The sequence below is a fragment of the Corvus cornix genome, chromosome 8, assembly GCF_000738735.6.
Source record: "Corvus cornix cornix isolate S_Up_H32 chromosome 8, ASM73873v5, whole genome shotgun sequence".
Classification (NCBI taxonomy): Eukaryota; Metazoa; Chordata; class Aves; order Passeriformes; family Corvidae; genus Corvus; species Corvus cornix.
Window position 1 is genome coordinate 22,835,132 of NC_046338.1, and position 18,446 is coordinate 22,853,577.

Here is an 18,446-nt window from a genome sequence, read left to right on the forward strand (position 1 = left end):
ATCCTGCATTAATCCTTCTTTAAGGCTGTCAGGAAAAACCAGCTCATTTTCGGTGTCACATTGTCAGTGGCAATTGGAGCTGGAAGGAGCAGAAGGCAGTGCTTTCGATACACTCAGGAGCTGCAGCCCGAGCAGCTCCCCCGAGCCGAGGGGCACCCCTGGGGCTGCTCCTTTTGCCACCCGGGAAGTGAGGAAACTGGGAATTTCACAGCGATTTACGTCAGCTGCTTCAAAACACTCAAGCAGGAAACAAACTCAAATTCGTGTTATTGAACAGGACAACGGGAAGCACGAAACCCGGGAATTTCCAAGCCCTTATGTGCCCTGCTTTGAAGCAGGAAACAGACTCAGTGGGGTATCATGGCGCAGAGCCGGTGGCAGCTCGGCCCTCCCGAGTCCCTCGCGCTGTTTGGGCGACCTCTCCCGCTTCTTGCTCGCTATTTTTACCCTCCGGGCGGCGTTCTGGGGCTGGGCCCTGCCAGGGCGCGGCCCCTCCCGGCCCCCGGTCCCCTCACGGCCCCGGTCCTGCCCGCGCAGCCGCCCCGCCCCGCTCGGAAGCGCCGCCGTGACCCCGCTGACGCGGGCGGCGGTTCCGGAAGCGGGCGGGCGCGGGGCCGGACCGGGGGCAGCGGCGTTGGGCCGGCCGAGCGGCCCCGGGGAGCGCCCGGCGCCGCGCAGGTACGAGGGACGGGCTGCGCCGGGGGGCAGCGCCGGGGGAACGGAACGGGACGGGACGGGACGGGACGGGACGGGACGGGACGGGACGGGGGGCGGGTGCGGCCATTTTAAGCACCGCGGGACGGCGGCGTCCCTCGGTGCCCCCGCGCTCGGTGCGCCGATCCCGCTCGGGCCGGCCCTGCCCCGCCCTGCTCTGGGCGGGGGACAAAGGCAGCGTCCCCGGCTCCCCGGGTCCCCGGGCCGGGAGAAGCGCGGCCGCCCGGCGGGGACAGGCGCGGCAGGGCCGGGCCAGGCGGCCCCGGCAGGCACCCGGGCGGGTCTGGCCCGGCCCGAGCAGCAGCTGGGGTGGCTTTGCCCTGGTGGGGTGAAACGGAAAGAGAACGAGCTTCGGTGTTACAATAATAACAACAGTGCACGTCTGCCTGGAGTGGTGCACAGGCTAAATGCGGCCGGCAGCCGAGCGAAGCCAGCCCAGCCGCCGCCTTAGAGCTAATAATAGGCAGTGTCTACTCGCTGGCTCGCGGCAGGTTATGCCGTGGTCTGAAACGCGAATAGATTGTAATGATTTAATAAAAGCCGCAGTTCCGCAGATACATAAAACTAACAGTGACATATAGAAAGCATTATTAAAAAGTGAAGTAATGTTTAAGTGCTAAGAGTAATTTTTATCATAATTCTTTTGCAGAGTATGAAATTACTGTTGCATATTTTCTTAAGGTCCGGAGCAGAACCAAGTCTTCACAGGAATTCTTTGCTAATCACCTATGAAGCTCCTGATCCTGAAGTTGCACTTTTGCAATGAAGAAAAGGAGACGGCTCGCTGCAAGTCTAAATGAAAAGGTTCATCTTGGCCATGAGAAAGATACTTCAGAACAGATTCTTGTAGTGGACTGTGCACAACAAATTGTCTCCAAGTCTGCAGAAATAGCTCCTGCAGATCAGCTCGGATCTTCCCAAGAACTTTCACCATCACCAGAACAAAGAAAGCTCCTAAGCTCATTGCAATATAACAAAAATCTACTTAAATATTTAAATGACGATAGACAGAAACACCCGTCATTTTGTGATTTACTCATAATTGTAGAAGGAAAAGAATTTAGTGCTCACAAAGTTGTTGTGGCTGTTGGGAGTAGTTATTTTCATGCGTGTTTGAGTAAAAATCCAAGCACCGATGTCGTCACATTAGATCATGTAACTCATTCTGTCTTTCAACATTTGCTTGAGTTTCTCTACACTTCTGAGTTTTTTGTGTATAAAAATGAAATTCCATTAGTGCTGGAAGCGGCAAAATTTTTAGATATCATAGATGCAGTGAAGTTACTAAATAACGAAAGCGTTTCCAATGTACAGACTGATGTGGTAACTGATGCCCCTACACCAGTAGAAACACTCAGTGAACTGACAGGTAAACTATTAAATAGTCATCAGTGCACTTTTTGTGGTCGAAGTTTCTGTTACAAGAAGTCCTTAGAAAATCATTTGGCTAAAGCCCACCGCCCCCTTTCCCTGGAAAGGAAGCATGGGTTAAAAATGGTTGAGAAAGCCAGCTTTTCCACCAGACGCTCCACGAGAAGCCGTAAATGTCCAGCTAAATTCGATACCAGTGACAATGAAAGTGGTGATGCCTCTGACAGCAATTTGGAAAAAGTCAGTTCTGACAAGGAGACATCTGAGAGAAGTGAATTTGAAGACAGTGAAAGTGAGTGCAATGCAGATGAAGACGGGCAGGAAGAGGAAGTGTCCGGTGAAGATTCGGAATCTGAAGAACAGAGTGAAAAGGAACAGAATGATGCTGAAGAGGGTTCTGAGGCAGTTGACTCAATGGGGAATATTCCTGAAGGTTTAGCTCCAGTCATCATTCAAAGCAGTAGCAAAAAACTACTGCAGTGTCCCAAGTGTGACAAAAAGTTTGATCGAATAGGTAAGAGTGAGTTAGGTTGATCTTGTTCATGGTGGTGTTGTTTATGTAGGAAATAAACCAAGCTTTTTCTCTGTCCTGGAGGGTGAACGTAAGAATTTCTGGATCATCTCACTGATGCAGTGTGCTGCTAATTTCTTGAAGTGTATTAAGTTATGTCTGTGGTGCTAAATAGTTTCAATAAATTATCTGAGCAAATTATTTAAAAAATCTGCAAATACTACATTTATTTCTCTTTCACTGCTCTGGATTCTAGTTATTAGCGTGGTGTGTAAAAGCTCAGCTACTGTGCAGAAATAAGTGGCTTGTGAATTTTCGGGTTGGAATGGTACATTTTGGTTCTGCACACATTGGAAGCACTGTTCTCTTTGCACTTCCGTAACTTAGAATTCTAGTTCTCAAAAAATGCATGACAAGCATGCATTAAAACAAGTGATACATAAAGTATTTCTTTATAAGCTTGTATTACAATGGACAATTGACTTATATGTAAATTTATGAGCTACAGAAGCTCATAAATTTAACAGTACTATACAGCAGGATGCATGTATGTTCTACAGAGAAAAAAGTAAAATCTAGTACAAAGCAGAGAGGCTGCTATTGACTTGAGGTAGGTTTATCCACAGGGTAGGACAGAATTCTGTCCTTAGAAAAAAATTGGCAAACAGAAGAGGAAATACAAGTGATGTGAAAGAAATGAGTGAGTAGCATTTTTGTTTATAGTAGTGTGTTGGGTCCCAAATACAGATAATGTGCAAGGGTCTATATGTTTCGTTCAGTGTTTTGCTATTTGAAAGTACCTTAAGATTACCAGTTTGTTGTGAGGCTGTTCCCCATTCTGCAAAGGTACTTCATGATCAGTGTAGTGAAAGAATAGTACTGTAACTTGCAGTATTTAAGAACAGACTATGCTGTAGGGTTGAACAAGAGTGACTTGTAACCCTTGCACAGATTTACAGGAAGATGGAAGTGTTTGGAGGGACCTTGGATCAAACACACAGGTGAGCGCTGGGCAGTTTTCAGTGCTGTAAGCCAGCAGGAATCTTTAGATGGATGTAGGGGTTACTTAGAGCTTGACTACATGTGAGCGACATTCTAGAACAAACCCCCAAACATGCATGTTACAGGTGATTCCTGTTACAGTTCATGCTAACAGATTTCATTTTGTTGTCCAGGCAAATACGAGAGCCACACACGTGTCCACACGGGTGAGAAGCCTTTTGAATGTGATATTTGTCACCAGCGCTACTCAACCAAGTCCAACCTGACAGTCCACAGAAAGAAACACTCCAGTGACACTGACTTCCATAAGAAGGAACACAAATGTCCCTACTGCAATAAGCTGCATGCAAGCAAAAAGACCTTAGCAAAGCACGTCAAGAGGCAAGTATGAGCTTAATGTGTCTGGCATTTCTGAAGAAGCACTTTTTTCATTTCAGAAGTGAAGACAAACATATGTATAAATAGAGCATATTTTGCATTATTTTTATAACTATTTTTTTCAATTAAGTGCCTTTTCAGAGGGCATGGGGATTAGCAGTATCACCTAACCTGCTGTAAGAAATAGCAGTAGTGCTTCTATGGGGGTTGTGCCAGAAGTTTTTATTATAAACTTTAGAAACTTTCAGACGAGCTAGCACAGTCAGTCAGAACACATCAGTCTTAATAATTAGCTGTACTGCTTTTAATGTGAAGGCAGAATAAAATACCTTCTTTAGTTTTAGATGTCAGTGTTTTACTGTTGATGATAACAGGTGTCTAAACCATTTCTATGCAGATTCTTTTAGATAAATAATTTATGACAGGTCTAATTGTAAGGTATTATTTTCATACTGCTTTTTTCCTTCTTTCTTTGTAAATACCCATAAGTTGAAACTGCCCTCTCTCTTATCAACTGTTGTATGAGGTTCTACAGGAATCTATAGTCAACACTATTTTCCAGTTACTCGTGTCATTAGAATTGTTTCAGTATCAGTGTTCTGTTCTGCCAGTGTGGTGATCAAGTTCGATTACCTATAAAGCTTAGAAATAGATATTTAGTATTTGGATCATCTTCATCTTAGAAAGCTATGACTACTTTCAGCTTCTGTCTTTCACCTAGGTTTCATCCAGAGAATGTACAAGAATTTCTTTCTATCAAGAAGACAAAAAGTGAAGGTTGGAAGTGTGATGTAAGTAATCCTTCAGTACATTTGTTTTTTTCATATAGAGTTCACCTTCTGTCAACTTTAGCGAAAATCTGGTGTGTGTTTGTGAAATCTCAGAAAGCATTGTAAGTGATGGTTACACATTTCCTCTATATGCTGATTTAAGGACTGAACTTTGTCTATATGTACAGCCTCTGGTCAGATAAACAATACCAATTTGAATTCTAAAATAGTTAGAGGCAGTATTTTTTGATGTGATCAGTTATTACTGTTATTCAAATACATCCGTTTACAGATGATTAGACTTGAGTGTTATGAATACTTTAAAAACAGTATTTGCTCTCCTGTTAATTACACACATCAAGCACTGACTATAAAGTATCCTGTTTTAGGAAGGATCTCTCTATAGTGAGGAAAATACATGTTAAATATGAAACACTTTCTCATTTGGCTGCATATGCATGTCAGCAGAGTTGTAAATTTGTGCTAAATTTATCTCTAGTTGTAAAAGCATAGAATACTTTCTTTGATTTTCCCCAGGAGAGGTATATGTGTGAAACTACATCTGCTTTAAAAAGGAGCTTGTACAGTTTCCATTCTCTATGTGTATGCTGCCAAATAATGTTTTAAGGTTTCAGACGTGGGGTTTTGTTGTTGTTATGTTTTTTTTTTAAGGGAATTGGTTTCCTTTTTGGTTTTTAGGGCAGCTGTTCCGTTTATGTAAGCTGCTGTATGCTTCTGTATGTCTGTAATATTAGGGGCTGTAACATAATTACTAACCTTGCTTTATTTGGGAACTTTCACTTGTACACATACAGTAGGAAGTTGGGAGATATCAGGTGTAGGAATTTGTAGTGTTCATTGTGCAGCTATTGGGATCATGGTTCGAGGTTTTTACATGGTTCCACAAAGGGTGAAGTTCATCAACTTCCAGGTGAAGTTGTATTGTGTGAGCGTGTTACAGATTCTGTTTGTTACTAGATAAGAAACGTTTTAATAGTGGCAATCAACTGTGCAACATTGTTGACATTTGTCCTGGGAAAGTGTGTTACCAGATGAGTGATTTGAGGAATTCCACTTCCTGGTTTGTGGGTTTATTTTTAAACTTGAAAATTGTAAGTAGAAATTTTTAAAGAAGTGAGCTGCTTCTCTTGTACAGCTCATGTGCATTGAAAATTGACTTGAATTAAAAGCAGGTAGAATTCCAACTTTTCTAGCAGTTGGAAATTGAACAGGACCCTTGGGTGCTGTGCTGGGACTTTGTTTTCAGTTTGTATGGTGTGCTCTGAGAGCAAAGGTGCCACAGATGTAAGCTGCAGGATTCATTAAGGTTGTTGGTTTATGCTGTAATCCATTTGTGAACAGCAGGATTTGCTGGCCATATTTTAATCCTTGAGGAATATGAGCAAATTAACACAAACAATAGATATTAATAATAAGGAAAAGCAAGAGGGCTTTATAGTTTGTTCAAATACGGGATTTTCTTACGCATATATTTAACATTAATGAGTTTTTAAACAAATAAAGCTGCTGCTTTTGATTTCCTTATTCATGTTTGCTCTGAGAAGCTGATTGCATGAGTTAATATGTGGGAGTTGTAGTGCTCAATTGAGGTGTCATAAACAACAGCAGAAGTCTCACAGGGAAATAAGTGAGCACTCTCTTGGTTTATGTTGAAGCATAGGACCCTGATGATAGATTGTAATACCTGGTTTAAGTGCCTAAATTTGAGCTGTGGATTCAGTTCTGTAATTGTACTGCATACTTACTTTAGTCACTACTAATAATTCTTGAACATTTCCATTTTGGTTAATGTGAAAGCAGTACTAAAAAGCACACATAATGTTAGGCTTGCGAAGGTCCTATAGTTCTAAAATATATTTTGAGTTATATTTCTTTGTTGGTATTGGCATTTTCTCTTGAATATCTGCTGTCATAGAATTTCCCAGAGGAAATAAAGGAACAGGTATGACTCAGGTTCTACAGTAGCTTATGCTACAGCAATTTTTACCACAGTCCAACTAAGCTGTTTCAGCATCCAAAACCAAGCCAAAGCTCTTTGCTTTTTTTTATTAGGTTATTTTCTGCTGAGTTACTGTGTTGAAACAGTCTAGGAAGAGAATCTGGGAAGTGCTGGAGTCAGTAGAAAGAAGGATTGGGGAGGAAGGTGTAACTGCGTGCAGGATTTGCCAGTAGTCGATCTAGGCTGCCATGGATCTGCATCCTAATCTATGCAGTACAGTTGTCTATGGCTTATGTAGAGCACAGGTTGGTGCAAGGCTTTACATAGAGTACGCTTTACTGGCATAGAGTAGGCTTTTGAAGAATACCTGTTCAATTTTACATTGGTGCAGAGAGCAGATAAAATAAACTGTTAGGAGTTTATGAATAGGAAAAGAATCTGGTTATAACTGATGTATTTTTGACAAAATGTGTTATCATTTCAGATTTGTAAGAAATCTTTCACTCGAAGACCTCACTTAGAAGAGCATATGATCCTTCACTCTCAGGATAAACCCTTCAAATGTACCTACTGTGAAGAGCATTTTAAATCCCGGTTTGCAAGACTGAAACATCAAGAAAAATTCCATCTCGGTATAGAAACCTCCTTCTGACATGTAAACACTAGATTTAAAGTAAAACCTTCCCCACCATTTTATGTCCTGGTCAGTCTGGTTTCCACCTCACCTCTTTTTGCAGTTCTCTCTTCCACTTTTGGGGGAGAGTTGTTTGAGGGTTTTTTTGTTGGTTGGGTTTTTACTTTTGTGTTCAGCTGCCTTTTTGAGGCATTCTGTTGTACCCAAAAAAGTCAGAATCTTGAGGGGGAAGAAGAATTAATGTTAGTTTAATTTGAAAACTTTTTTGCATGAAATTGATTCTCAGCTATGGAGTCAGATTCTTCCTCAAGTTTTCAAAAGACCTTTTCCTTTCCTCCTGAAGTATTCTGCAGACTTTTTTATACAACTGATTGTTTCTGCTGGGTAGGAACTAGATGGGTGATAGGAATTTATTATTTCAAGTGGTCTAATTTGGCTTAGTTGATTTTGACTATGAATTCTAAATTTTTTGCTTTACGGTCATGAAATTTGCCAGAATACCAGGTCTTCGAAGTAACTTAGCAGAAAGCTCACAAAATCTGACTAAAGTATCCTGACTGTACTAAACATGAATAATTTGTTAGACAAAACTTTTGCTTTGTAAATTGATGAGGATTTTCAAAAGTAACCAGTCTGGACTTGTAGTTTAGTTTAGCTGACAGTCTAATCCTGCTCTGTGTGTCTGTCTGCTTGTAGGGCCTTTTCCTTGTGATATCTGTGGCCGCCAGTTTAATGACACAGGGAATCTGAAACGCCATATAGAATGTACTCATGGGGGAAAGAGGAAATGGACGTGTTTCATCTGTGGAAAATCCGTCAGGGAACGGTAAGGACTTGGCTGACTACTTCAACTTCAGCAGAACACAGAAATCTTTAGCATACTTTGATTGCTGTTGAGTGTGCTTTGTGTTTTAAACATAAATGAGACCATTTCAGAGCATTAGTGTATTAAAAGGTAGTGCCGGAGCCACAGGTAGCATATGGTTTTCTGATTACCTCTAAAATTAAGGGTGACAACTGTAGGTAATTAGTTATGAAGTGCAAATATATTAAGAAAGTCTTAGTCTTACCTCTCATTCACTTCACTTACAGTTTCTCTGTTGTGCAAAAACATCTTGCAATTTTTTGGGAAAGATGTTTTCTTTAATGTATGTTTTCCAAATTTGTGTTTCATTTCTTTCCTGCTACTGTTTCTGGATCCGGTTGGTTCAGTAAATAGGTTGCCAGACTGTCTTTGAATGCATGTATAGGTGTGTATATCTGAATTTATACTGTCATTTGGATATATTGTGATCCATCACAGTAAAAGAAATTGAGAAAATTATAGTATGCTTCACTTTAAAGTGGCAGGAACATTGCTTAAAATTACATTTTACTGGCTTTGTTAAACAGAACAACTTTGAAAGAACATCTGAGAATTCACAGTGGAGAGAAGCCGCATCTTTGCAGTATTTGTGGGCAGAGTTTTCGTCATGGAAGCTCGTACAGGTACAGATTTTTATTAAACAAGCTGCTAAACTGTTTTTCTTATTTGGTGATATATATGTGTTCATGTAATTGATATAATTCTTTATAATGTATGTGTTTGATGTACTCCATCTCTGAGAGCATTAGTACATGTTCTAAACATCTTTCAATATTTAAAATATTTTAATAATCTGTGAGAATTCATTTAATTTTTAATACATTAATGGCTTAACCACAAAAAAAACCCTCTACAAATCTTTTCTCAGAGCTGAGTTTTTGCACATCTAAAACTTCTGCGTTTTTGTTACTCAAAGAGAAAATAAGCAGAGGACTAAAATATCCCCCTAAATTAATGCCACATAAGAGAGTTTACCTCAGTTCTCTCTTGCTTTTTAAGAACAATTTAGGTGCACCTCAGCTGAAAGTTACTTCCTGGTACTTATGTGAAGCATTAAAGACTGCATTTTCTGCTGTTTTCCATCGAATTAGCAGTACAGATTATGTTAACAAAATTACATTTTGTGGTTATGTTTATGACTAAATATGCAGACTTCATCTAAGAGTGCATCATGATGACAAAAGATATGAATGTGAAGAATGTGGGAAGACATTTATTCGGCATGACCATCTGACAAAACACAAAAAAATACATTCAGGTAAGTATTTTCTTTGGAAATTTGCTTCAAAATTACTATTTTGAAATAACACCAAATAAAAAGTTCCTTATGGATTTTTTTTTTTCAGTACATGGAATGTTTTAGGCCTGATAAAAGTTCCTGCCACTCTTTTTAAGGTTTACTAAAGTAGGATTAATTGTACATATTTTAAAAGTTTAAAAGCCAAATGTTTCCTCCACGATACCATAGAAAGCCGAGGGACAGTCAAAAACATGTAACAGTGAATTGCTTTAAAAATCATAAATACATAAAGCAAAAGTGAAAAAGGAGGATTTTTTAATGAGTTCAGATTTCTTTTTTTTAATAGCAGTTGTGTGAAACACTATTGCCACAATGCAGAAGAAGCTGTCAGGGTCTCTGTCAAAGTTTGTACACTGATCACTTTAATTTAAGAACATCAGAGAGGTGTTTCTGAAGTCCCTCTTATGGGAAAGAGGGAAGGAAGGCTGAAGGAATCAGCCCTACAAACAGATGGGGATGATCAGGAGGAAGAAAAATAATCTCTTGCACTGAGAGCAGAAAGGTTATCAAATGTATAGGAAGAGCAAAGATTCACTGGTGACTTCTTTACGACAGGATCCAGAGGAAATACGGCCTTCTAGGAGGCAAAATACTTTCTAGGCAGCATGAAAATAGGAAAGTGATCAGAGTCTAAACTTCCTGAGTCTTTATTTGAAAGACAGCTTCTTTCCTGGTGTTTGAAGTCATAATATCTGCTATGAAATAAAGAAATCTTTGAAAACTCCAAGTACAAAAAAAAAAAAAAAAAAAAAAAAAAAAGGAAAAAAAAATCCTCTTTTCTGCTCTATTTGCTTTTCCCCCCTCTAGAAAGTTACATTCTTTGACTGTCCACACCCCTACTTACATGAAGAAATATTCTGCCACTTTGTGGAAGATCTCAAGATGACTAAAAAGCATCAAGATACTTTTAAACAGCAGCATAAAAGAAAAAGGTAACTATGTACATCAGGATAATTAAAAAGAGAAATACTGTGGTATAATTTTAAGTTTGACAAATCAGTAGCTGAAAATAATTGGTATGTTTCAATGAGCTTCTCTTTTAAAACAGCTGAATTATTGAAGGTATCACTTTTCAGGTCATAATGAAGAGAGTACATTCCCAGTCATTCACTTGTACCTCCCATTCAGTGAGCGTTTGGGGAAGTGTCTCTTGACTTGAACACAAATTTCTTTATAGGAATGGTATGGAATAGTCCTACATAAAAAGTGGTAAAATCCTTACTCTGATAGAACTGTCATGCTTGCTGAATTTTCTTCTTTGGTAAGAGAGAATCCTTCTCCAAGTGAGGTGTGGAAGAGCTTGATGGGCTGAACTTTGGGAACATGATATAGTCATAGACATATAATAAACTCCAAAAGATTTAACCAAAATTTATTGAATTTTGCCCTTGTAGGTGAAAAAGCACATCAGTGTGAGGAATGTGGAAAATGTTTTGGCCGTCGAGATCACCTTACTGTTCATTATAAAAGTGTTCATCTAGGGGAGAAAGTTTGGCAGAAGTAAGTATGGGGTTTTTACAACTGCATAAATATTTCTGTGCTGTAATTGATGTTGTTGGGACTTGCATGTGTGAGCAGAATTCTGCTAAACTGTGTGTTTGCCATGCCTGTACCTCAGTCTTGATAGAGATATCATTATTGCAGTTTGAAGGGGATGTCAGAAAATTGCCTTCACAATTTAAGCAAGATACTTCCTTTGTAGCATAATTAAGTAAATAAAAGCATTAAAAAGGATCAGATTTTAATCTGTCAATTTTATCTGCCTCAGTGTTGTTCTTAGTTGATGGTTTGCTGTAATATTCTCATTGCAGACTAGTTAAAACTGAATTTATACTCATCATGTAAGCACTGTGAGAATTATCTCACACTTAAGGCATTTTAGAAGCTGGCAGCAGATTAGTGGCTCTGAAAGTAGGTAAAAACTTTTAAACCCCTTTATGTCTCGAAAATGCAACAGGGTTTTAAAATTCTTGAGCTCTAAAAATAAACCTCTCAGAGATTTGAAACAAACAGCCCTAGCTGTTTTTCAGATGATGTGTTTTAGCTGTTAGTACCCACTAGTGTTGTGTAGAATCCATTAAAGACATGTCTGATTTAAAAGTACAGTGCATCGCTTATTCTGGTTTTTTCCCTTGGTAGGCAGTAGCCTACCTAGAAATTCGGCCATTCCTAGAATCTTATTTGTGGCCTGATTCTGTCAAAGTAAAAGCTCCTTGTGGGTGTTGGGCAAAAAATGTTACTCTTGGAGATTTTTAGGGTTAAAAAAGAAGTTTTGGTAGATTTGTTCTTTGAATACTTAAATGTCATCCTGGCAGAGAATAAAATTGAATATTGAAAAGAATCTGCTTGACCTTATTGGTATGTAGAGGCTGGGAAATAGGAACATAAGTGAGGAAATTTGGAAAGTTTGATATTTAGCTATTTTGCAGTTAAAGATTTCAGAAAGGACTGTGCACATAGCTTTACTGTTAGTTGGTTACAAAAAAATAACATGAAATGTCTTTTTTTCTTTAAAGATATAAAGCAACGTTTCACCAGTGTGAAGTCTGTAAGAAAGTTTTTAAAGGGAAATCAAGTTTGGAAATGCATTTTAGGACACATTCAGGTAAAAATAAAATAATCCCCAACTAAACCACAAAACACGTAGGAATGTATTTTTATGCATCAATATTGATTCAATTATTTAATTCATTATGGCTGTTGAGCATTCAGAACAAGAGTAGGAGAAAGCAGCAAGATTTTATTCATTCTCATATGCTGGCCATTCCTGAATACAGTTCTCCCTCTGTTTAGCTGGAACAGTGATAATCTCAGCTCAGGTTTGTGGGACACTCTACACCTCCTCTTTAGTTCAGTGGTGTGTGTTCTTGACAAATTTACCCAGACCTTCTAAATGTTTCTGTGCTCCAGACATTATTGCATTTCAAGTGGTAATCTAAACAAAGATTGAACTCCCTTTGGAAAGGGTTATGTCCTTTCTGTTTGACTTTGTTTTTCCTGCCTTGTATTTAGGAAAACCATTGTCCTTTTGAAATGGGTAGAAGTACGAACTGAACTAATTTAATCCCAGTATCATAACAGTTGAAGGACTGGTTTTTTTAAATTGATTTTGTATTCTAACGTAAGTCCAAAGTATTGTATGAGAGAATTGTATGTAAGGAGAAGAGCATGCCAATATAACTTGTAAACAAACTTCTGATGACTCTCTTGATTCCAGAGTTGATGTTAAACTTACACTGTTTTTCAGTAAAATTGTTTTATAGTAGGTCTTGATGCCATAAGCCATGGAAAATATTTGCATATTTATGTATGATCTGGTATTACTCAGAAGAGCTAATTGTTACTTCTCTGTCTTTGCAGGTGAGAAGCCCTACAAATGTCAGATCTGTAATCAGTCTTTCAGAATTAAGAAGACATTGACAAAACACATGGTTATTCATTCAGATGCTCGACCTTTTAATTGCCAACACTGCAATGCAACATTTAAACGAAAAGACAAGCTGAAGTATCACATTGATCATGTTCATGGATCTAAGGCTGCAGAAGAGGCATTGGAATCTTCTCCAGAGGAAAAGCTAGTCTCCTTACCAGTGCAGTACACCTCTGATGACAAGGTTTACCAAACTGAGGCTAAACAGTATGTGGAACAGTCCAAAGCATATCAATCAGAAGCCAAAACTTTGCTGCAGAATGTATCCCCAGAAGTGTGTGTGCCTGTGACTCTGGTCCCTGTTCCCATGCCAGACCCCCAAGCAGAGCTGGTGCAGCACAGTGCTCAGTCCCACGGCATCCTTCCCCCGCAGCCGGAGCAGCCGGATTATCAGCGAGCAACGGAGCTCTCCTTCCTTGAGAAATACACCCTGACTCCACAGCCTGCAAATATTGTTCACCCTGTAAGGCCTGAGCAAATGTTGGATCCTAGAGACCAGTCATATCTTGGAACTTTACTGGGGCTAGATACAACTTCAGCTGTACAGAATATTTCAAACAATGAACATTCATGATCAGACCATAACATTCCACCTAATTTACTAAGCCATCGGCCACCAGAAGGCTGATTTGGCAACTTAAGGTTTATATTTTATATTTTATTTGGACTCATTAAGTCTTCTGCATAGTTTTGGGAAAACAATTTGTTTACATAATATTTGAACATTTAGGCACATTTTGATGCATACTGAGAGAGTGTTTCTTGTGATTTTAAGAGTTTTTAAAAATCTTATAGATGGTCTTTTAAAAATAATGCTCTGAAATATCTTTTAAGGATAGTGGCTGAAAATGTAATTACATATCTGGCTATTTGCCTTTCTGCATCTCACTTTGAGTTAATATTTTAAGTGGAATAGAAAGCATTCTAAAAGAATAAGGACTATTTAAAATTCATGAAAATTTGTAAGGGTAGGCAGGGCTATGAAACACAAACTTTGAATTATGTTTCACACAGAAATTAATATATAATTTCCTTGAACCTGAGGCATTTTTGGAGGGTTTTAAAGGTGGCTAGACTCTGGAGCCTAGCCAGTGCACACAGGCACTAGGTTCTTCTGAAAAGTTTATGATACTTTATGAAGACACTAAACAAGGTGTTCGATGATCCCCCCTGAGTACAATTAGTGTGCCTAAATTTGCCCTCAGTTCTTCTTTGATCTCTAATATTGAATAATGCAGGAAGATTTAGACAATGGTATTGTCTAATTTTCTACTTATAGAACTTAGTTCTATATAATTTTAAGATGCGTTTTTTCTTGCCTTTTCAGTCTTCTTTGTCTTCTGAAGTGTAGCCCACACTCTAACTTTGAAAGAAATGGGAGCATTTGCCACGTCATTTTAATCCATGAACAGTCACAAAGGCTTGGCATGGTTTATCCTTGCTAGAGCATGTGATATCAGGGTCCCACATTAATGTGCCCATTTTCAGGTTATCTGTGATAGAGGAGAAATTTAAAGACTGTTCCAGAACAGTACTTAATTTCTATTTAAAAAAAAAAAAAAAATCAGTAATTATAAATCTCTTGTGAGTTGCTAATTAAATTGTTTTGTTTCTCACTTTCTTGTACTGTGTTTATAAACCAAAGTTAAACTCTTGAGAGTATTTTATGTCTAATTATTTTTAGCTCTTTCTTTACTAGACATAAAAACCCATTTGGAACTACAAGTCTGGTGTCACGATGAAATCTGGTATAGTTTAGCCTCATCAAACTTTCTCTTTTAAGTCTACTTTAAAAATAATTATTCTGTGTTTTTTTTGGTGAATATGATGCCAAAGAAAGTATCTGCAGTAATTTTATAATCTTCATAATTCCTCACAAGAATTATGTAGTAAGATTCCCATCTTACTAAGATGAGAATTAAGATTCAAATTTCCCCCCAGTTTTCCCTATTCTTAAATTATTATCTCAAAGAATCTTTAAAATGGGAAACTGGATTTATGTGTATTGTTGTAACTGTTAAATTTATTCAATGACCTGAACGCAGGGGAGTTGTGGTGATGAGCTCTCTTACATCACAGTTCTACAAACTCTCAAGTGACACAGATCATTTTAGATTGTATTCAGATACTTTGGTGTTAGATTCTGTTAATCACCTACTTCAGTGTTGAGCAGTGTGCAGGAGAGAGGCCAGAACTGCATCAATGTTCATATTTTGAAGCTTGTACCCTAATGGATTCTTAACCTAAACACACCAAAGATTTCTGTTAGCTGTTAAATAGTGGCAGAGTTACAGAATTTTAATTGTTACCAATATTTAAATAGGACTTAGCCAAAGAAGCACAATAGAAGTCCTAAACTTTAAAAGTTCAGTTTCTAAAACAGGACTACGTATGTTTAACTGTTCTATGTTTGTATCTCTAAAGTAAAATTTAGAGCTGTGCTCTGGGAATGTTCAGACTGACATGCTGTAAATAGATCTGGGAAGAAGCTGAAGACTAGCAAATACACAGCAATAACAAGGCCATTGAATGCCACCTTCTGAAAGGACACTATCAAGTACTACCCTTCCTGCTTTCTAACTCCACCTTCATCTCCTTTAAAAATAAAACTGTTTCTGTCACCTTTACACTCCACGGCTTGAAAATGGCTGGTTTATGTCTAGTTATCAAGTCTACATGTGTGTATCATATTCATACTATTCATGTGCACACGAAACATGATTTCTACTGCATTTGTAATTGTACTGTTGAAAGTAACCCAACATCAGTGGTGTCAGTGCAGTGCTCAAACTAAAAGCCTAATTCTTTGTTATTTCTTGTCTTTTCTGTCCTACAGTAGAAATAAGGATTGTAGGATTTTGACAAAACAGTGGCTTCAAAGTGGTTGGTAAATAATTATTTCTTTTAAAGTCCAGTCTGTTTGGAAGGCACTCTAGGAAAACACTGAAATGGAATTTGGAGCATATTTACTTGATAATGTCCTTTTAAAATCTCTTTCATAAACGTGCCTTTTATATATATTCTAAAGAATGGCTTTTTCTCTAGTTCAGTTGTTTATTCAGAAAACATTAAGGTCAAAAACTTTCAAAGGGCTCCATGTTCATGCATGCCCAACAAGAAATGGACTATAAAAGGACTCGTTTTTCAGAAAAACGAGCTCTCTCTTTGCTGTTTGGGTGACCAGAATTACTAGTCATTCCTGGAAAAGATGACCTACTAGTTCTTTGGTGTTCTTTTGTTTGCAGATAACTCTACTAGCTAGTGTTTTTACCTGCTGGTCAGGCTGGATCATTGCCAGTTGACAGTGAAAGACAATAGGAAAGCTTATGTGCTAGATACATAGTTTTTATTTTTATTTAATATCATGAGCTATAATTCTTATGGCTTTACATCTATTTAAAATCCATATATGAGCAAAGTAAATTTTCATGGACTGGGACTTTGTTTGGTAGGTGAAAGTATCTGGTTTCTGCATGATAGAGGATAGTTCCTGTTAGGAAGATTGGGGTTAAAAGGCAAAGGTCTGCGCCTCACAGGTCATGGGTTGAAACTCCTTAGAGTCTGCTCCCTCCATTTTAATGTGCTCATCAGAGAGTGCATGTGCTGTTAATGTGGAGGGGGCATTTACTATAAATGTTTTATCTGGCAGTCCCTGGATCAGTTGAGCGTTTATTGCCAAAGAAGGAAGAAGCAGGTGTCTCTTAAAAAGATCTCTAAAGAGGGTTTAGTGGCACATTGCAAAAAGTTGGTCTTTTCCACATGCTGACCTTTGGGAAGAAGAGTGGAGTCCGTGCTGGTACTCCAAACTGCTGCGTGGTTCTGAGAACTTATTGCACTCGTTCTGTTTAAACATTAAATTCTGTATTTTTTTTGCTATACAAATTTCTGGTTGTAGACTGGGCTACTGCCTATAATTCTTTTAGTGGATTTTATGTTCAGTTTATTTATTTATATTGGAATTTCCTCTTTGAGCACTGACACTTTTCTTACAGAGGTGTATCCCTCATGGGTTCTTTTCACGCTGAACATCAGTCATTGTAATGGCGAAGATATTTTTTTGTAAGGCTGTGGTTTCCTTAATAATATAGCACTACTATAGTCTGGATTATATTTCTAAAGTTGTTTCTAAAGATGGGTCATGCCAGACCACACTGACAAAAGATGTATTTGGTGTCCTCAAAGAGCTGAGCTTATTTCCCTGTAACGAATGTGAAAGAGCCTCCAGAACTGAAGAATGCTTCCAAGGAGTTGCCTCGCAATGTGCTCGATCGAACGTGAAATGTGTTACGGGCTGCTAAGGAATAAATGACCCTCAAGTTTTTAAATTTAAAATAACTTCTGTGTAGGAGTTCATGAATGTAGAATTATGAATGAATTCTGTTGTAGATGAATAGGGTTTTTTTTCCCTGATAACAATAAAAAAGGTGTGAAATTTTTCTGTATGGAACACACAAGGATACCTGATCCAGACTGTGTGTTCCCAATATGCCTGAGGCTAAAGGGAAGCAGAGTGCATTTATCTGTAGGTCCTTGTGACTCTTGCCATGTGGGATCCTGCTCTACAACGCAGTCTCACAACAGTTTGGTTATTTCATCGTGTGCATCCAAGAATGTCACTGGCAAAATGTAATGCAGGGCAGTCACTTTGCTTAAGCCCATAAGGGTCTTTTTCATGGTTCATAAGAAATGTTTTGGTTTAAAAGGTTTTGATGGATTAAAGGTAAAAACAACAAAATTTTTTGAATCCCCCATAACCATCTTGATCATGTTTAAATGTTGGTCCTTTTATATGAAAGAATAAGGGGAAAAGAACTCAGTATTTTGTCACTGGTATATTGAGATAATGTGTTTTAAATGTGATCTGTACAGGTTGATATTTTAGATGGAAGTCTTTAAAGTTGTCTTTTTAGGGGAAATCCTTTGCTGTAAGGAAAAGTTAGGAAGTGTACTGTAAATGTAGAAGTACTCAGTCCTATGTGTAATTTTGTTTGCTATGGAAAAGTAAAGTTCTTTTGTCTTAACATTGTGTGCTTCACAGGATTTCTTGCAGGGGTCCTTGTGCTAAGTTTGATTTCTGCCCCCGTTTGTTTTTAAACAGCATGGAAACACAGTACGCTGTGTGTTTTTCAGTTTTAAAGTTCATGAAAGAGAAACAGATGAGACCGATGTTTTCATCGAGTTTGTGCGTCTCATTCTACTTTTAATTTTAAAATATTTTGTAAATTAAATTTATTTACAAAAAACCCCCCCCATGTTGGCTTTGCTTGCTTCGTGGGTTTACTTTGCAGCGTGGGGAGGAGAGCTGTTTGTCAGGGCGGCTGCTGCCCGCCGTTGTTCCATTTCGAACCCCTCAGAACCCTCACGCGCCGCGCTCGCGGCCCCGCCGGCTCGGGCTGTTTAAATGAAGCGCCGGGCGCTGATTGGCGGAGGGGTGAGTGGGGGGGTTGGAATGGGCGCGAGCCAAGCGGTGATTGGCTGATGCGCGACGGGGCGGGGTTAGTGGGCTCGGCC

General features: G+C 38.8%; 1 protein-coding gene across 2 annotated transcripts; it reads left to right on the top strand.

Moving 5' to 3' along the window:
• Positions 1-606: 606 nt before the first annotated feature.
• ZBTB41 (zinc finger and BTB domain containing 41) lies at positions 607-17,956 on the top strand. 2 transcript variants are annotated; one of them, XM_039555972.1, is made up of 11 exons: positions 607-678; positions 1,364-2,599; positions 3,772-3,979; positions 4,698-4,767; positions 7,191-7,338; positions 8,037-8,166; positions 8,733-8,828; positions 9,357-9,463; positions 10,900-11,005; positions 12,022-12,110; positions 12,866-17,956. In XM_039555972.1, exons 2-11 carry the CDS (start codon positions 1,477-1,479, stop codon positions 13,507-13,509), a joined length of 2,721 nt encoding a protein of 906 aa, XP_039411906.1. In that variant the 5' UTR covers positions 607-678; positions 1,364-1,476; the 3' UTR covers positions 13,510-17,956. The 2 variants fall into 2 exon arrangements, with proteins under 2 accessions (XP_039411906.1, XP_039411907.1); XM_039555973.1 differs by having other exon boundaries at positions 613-678; positions 1,396-2,599.
• The last annotated feature ends 490 nt before the right edge of the window (positions 17,957-18,446 follow it).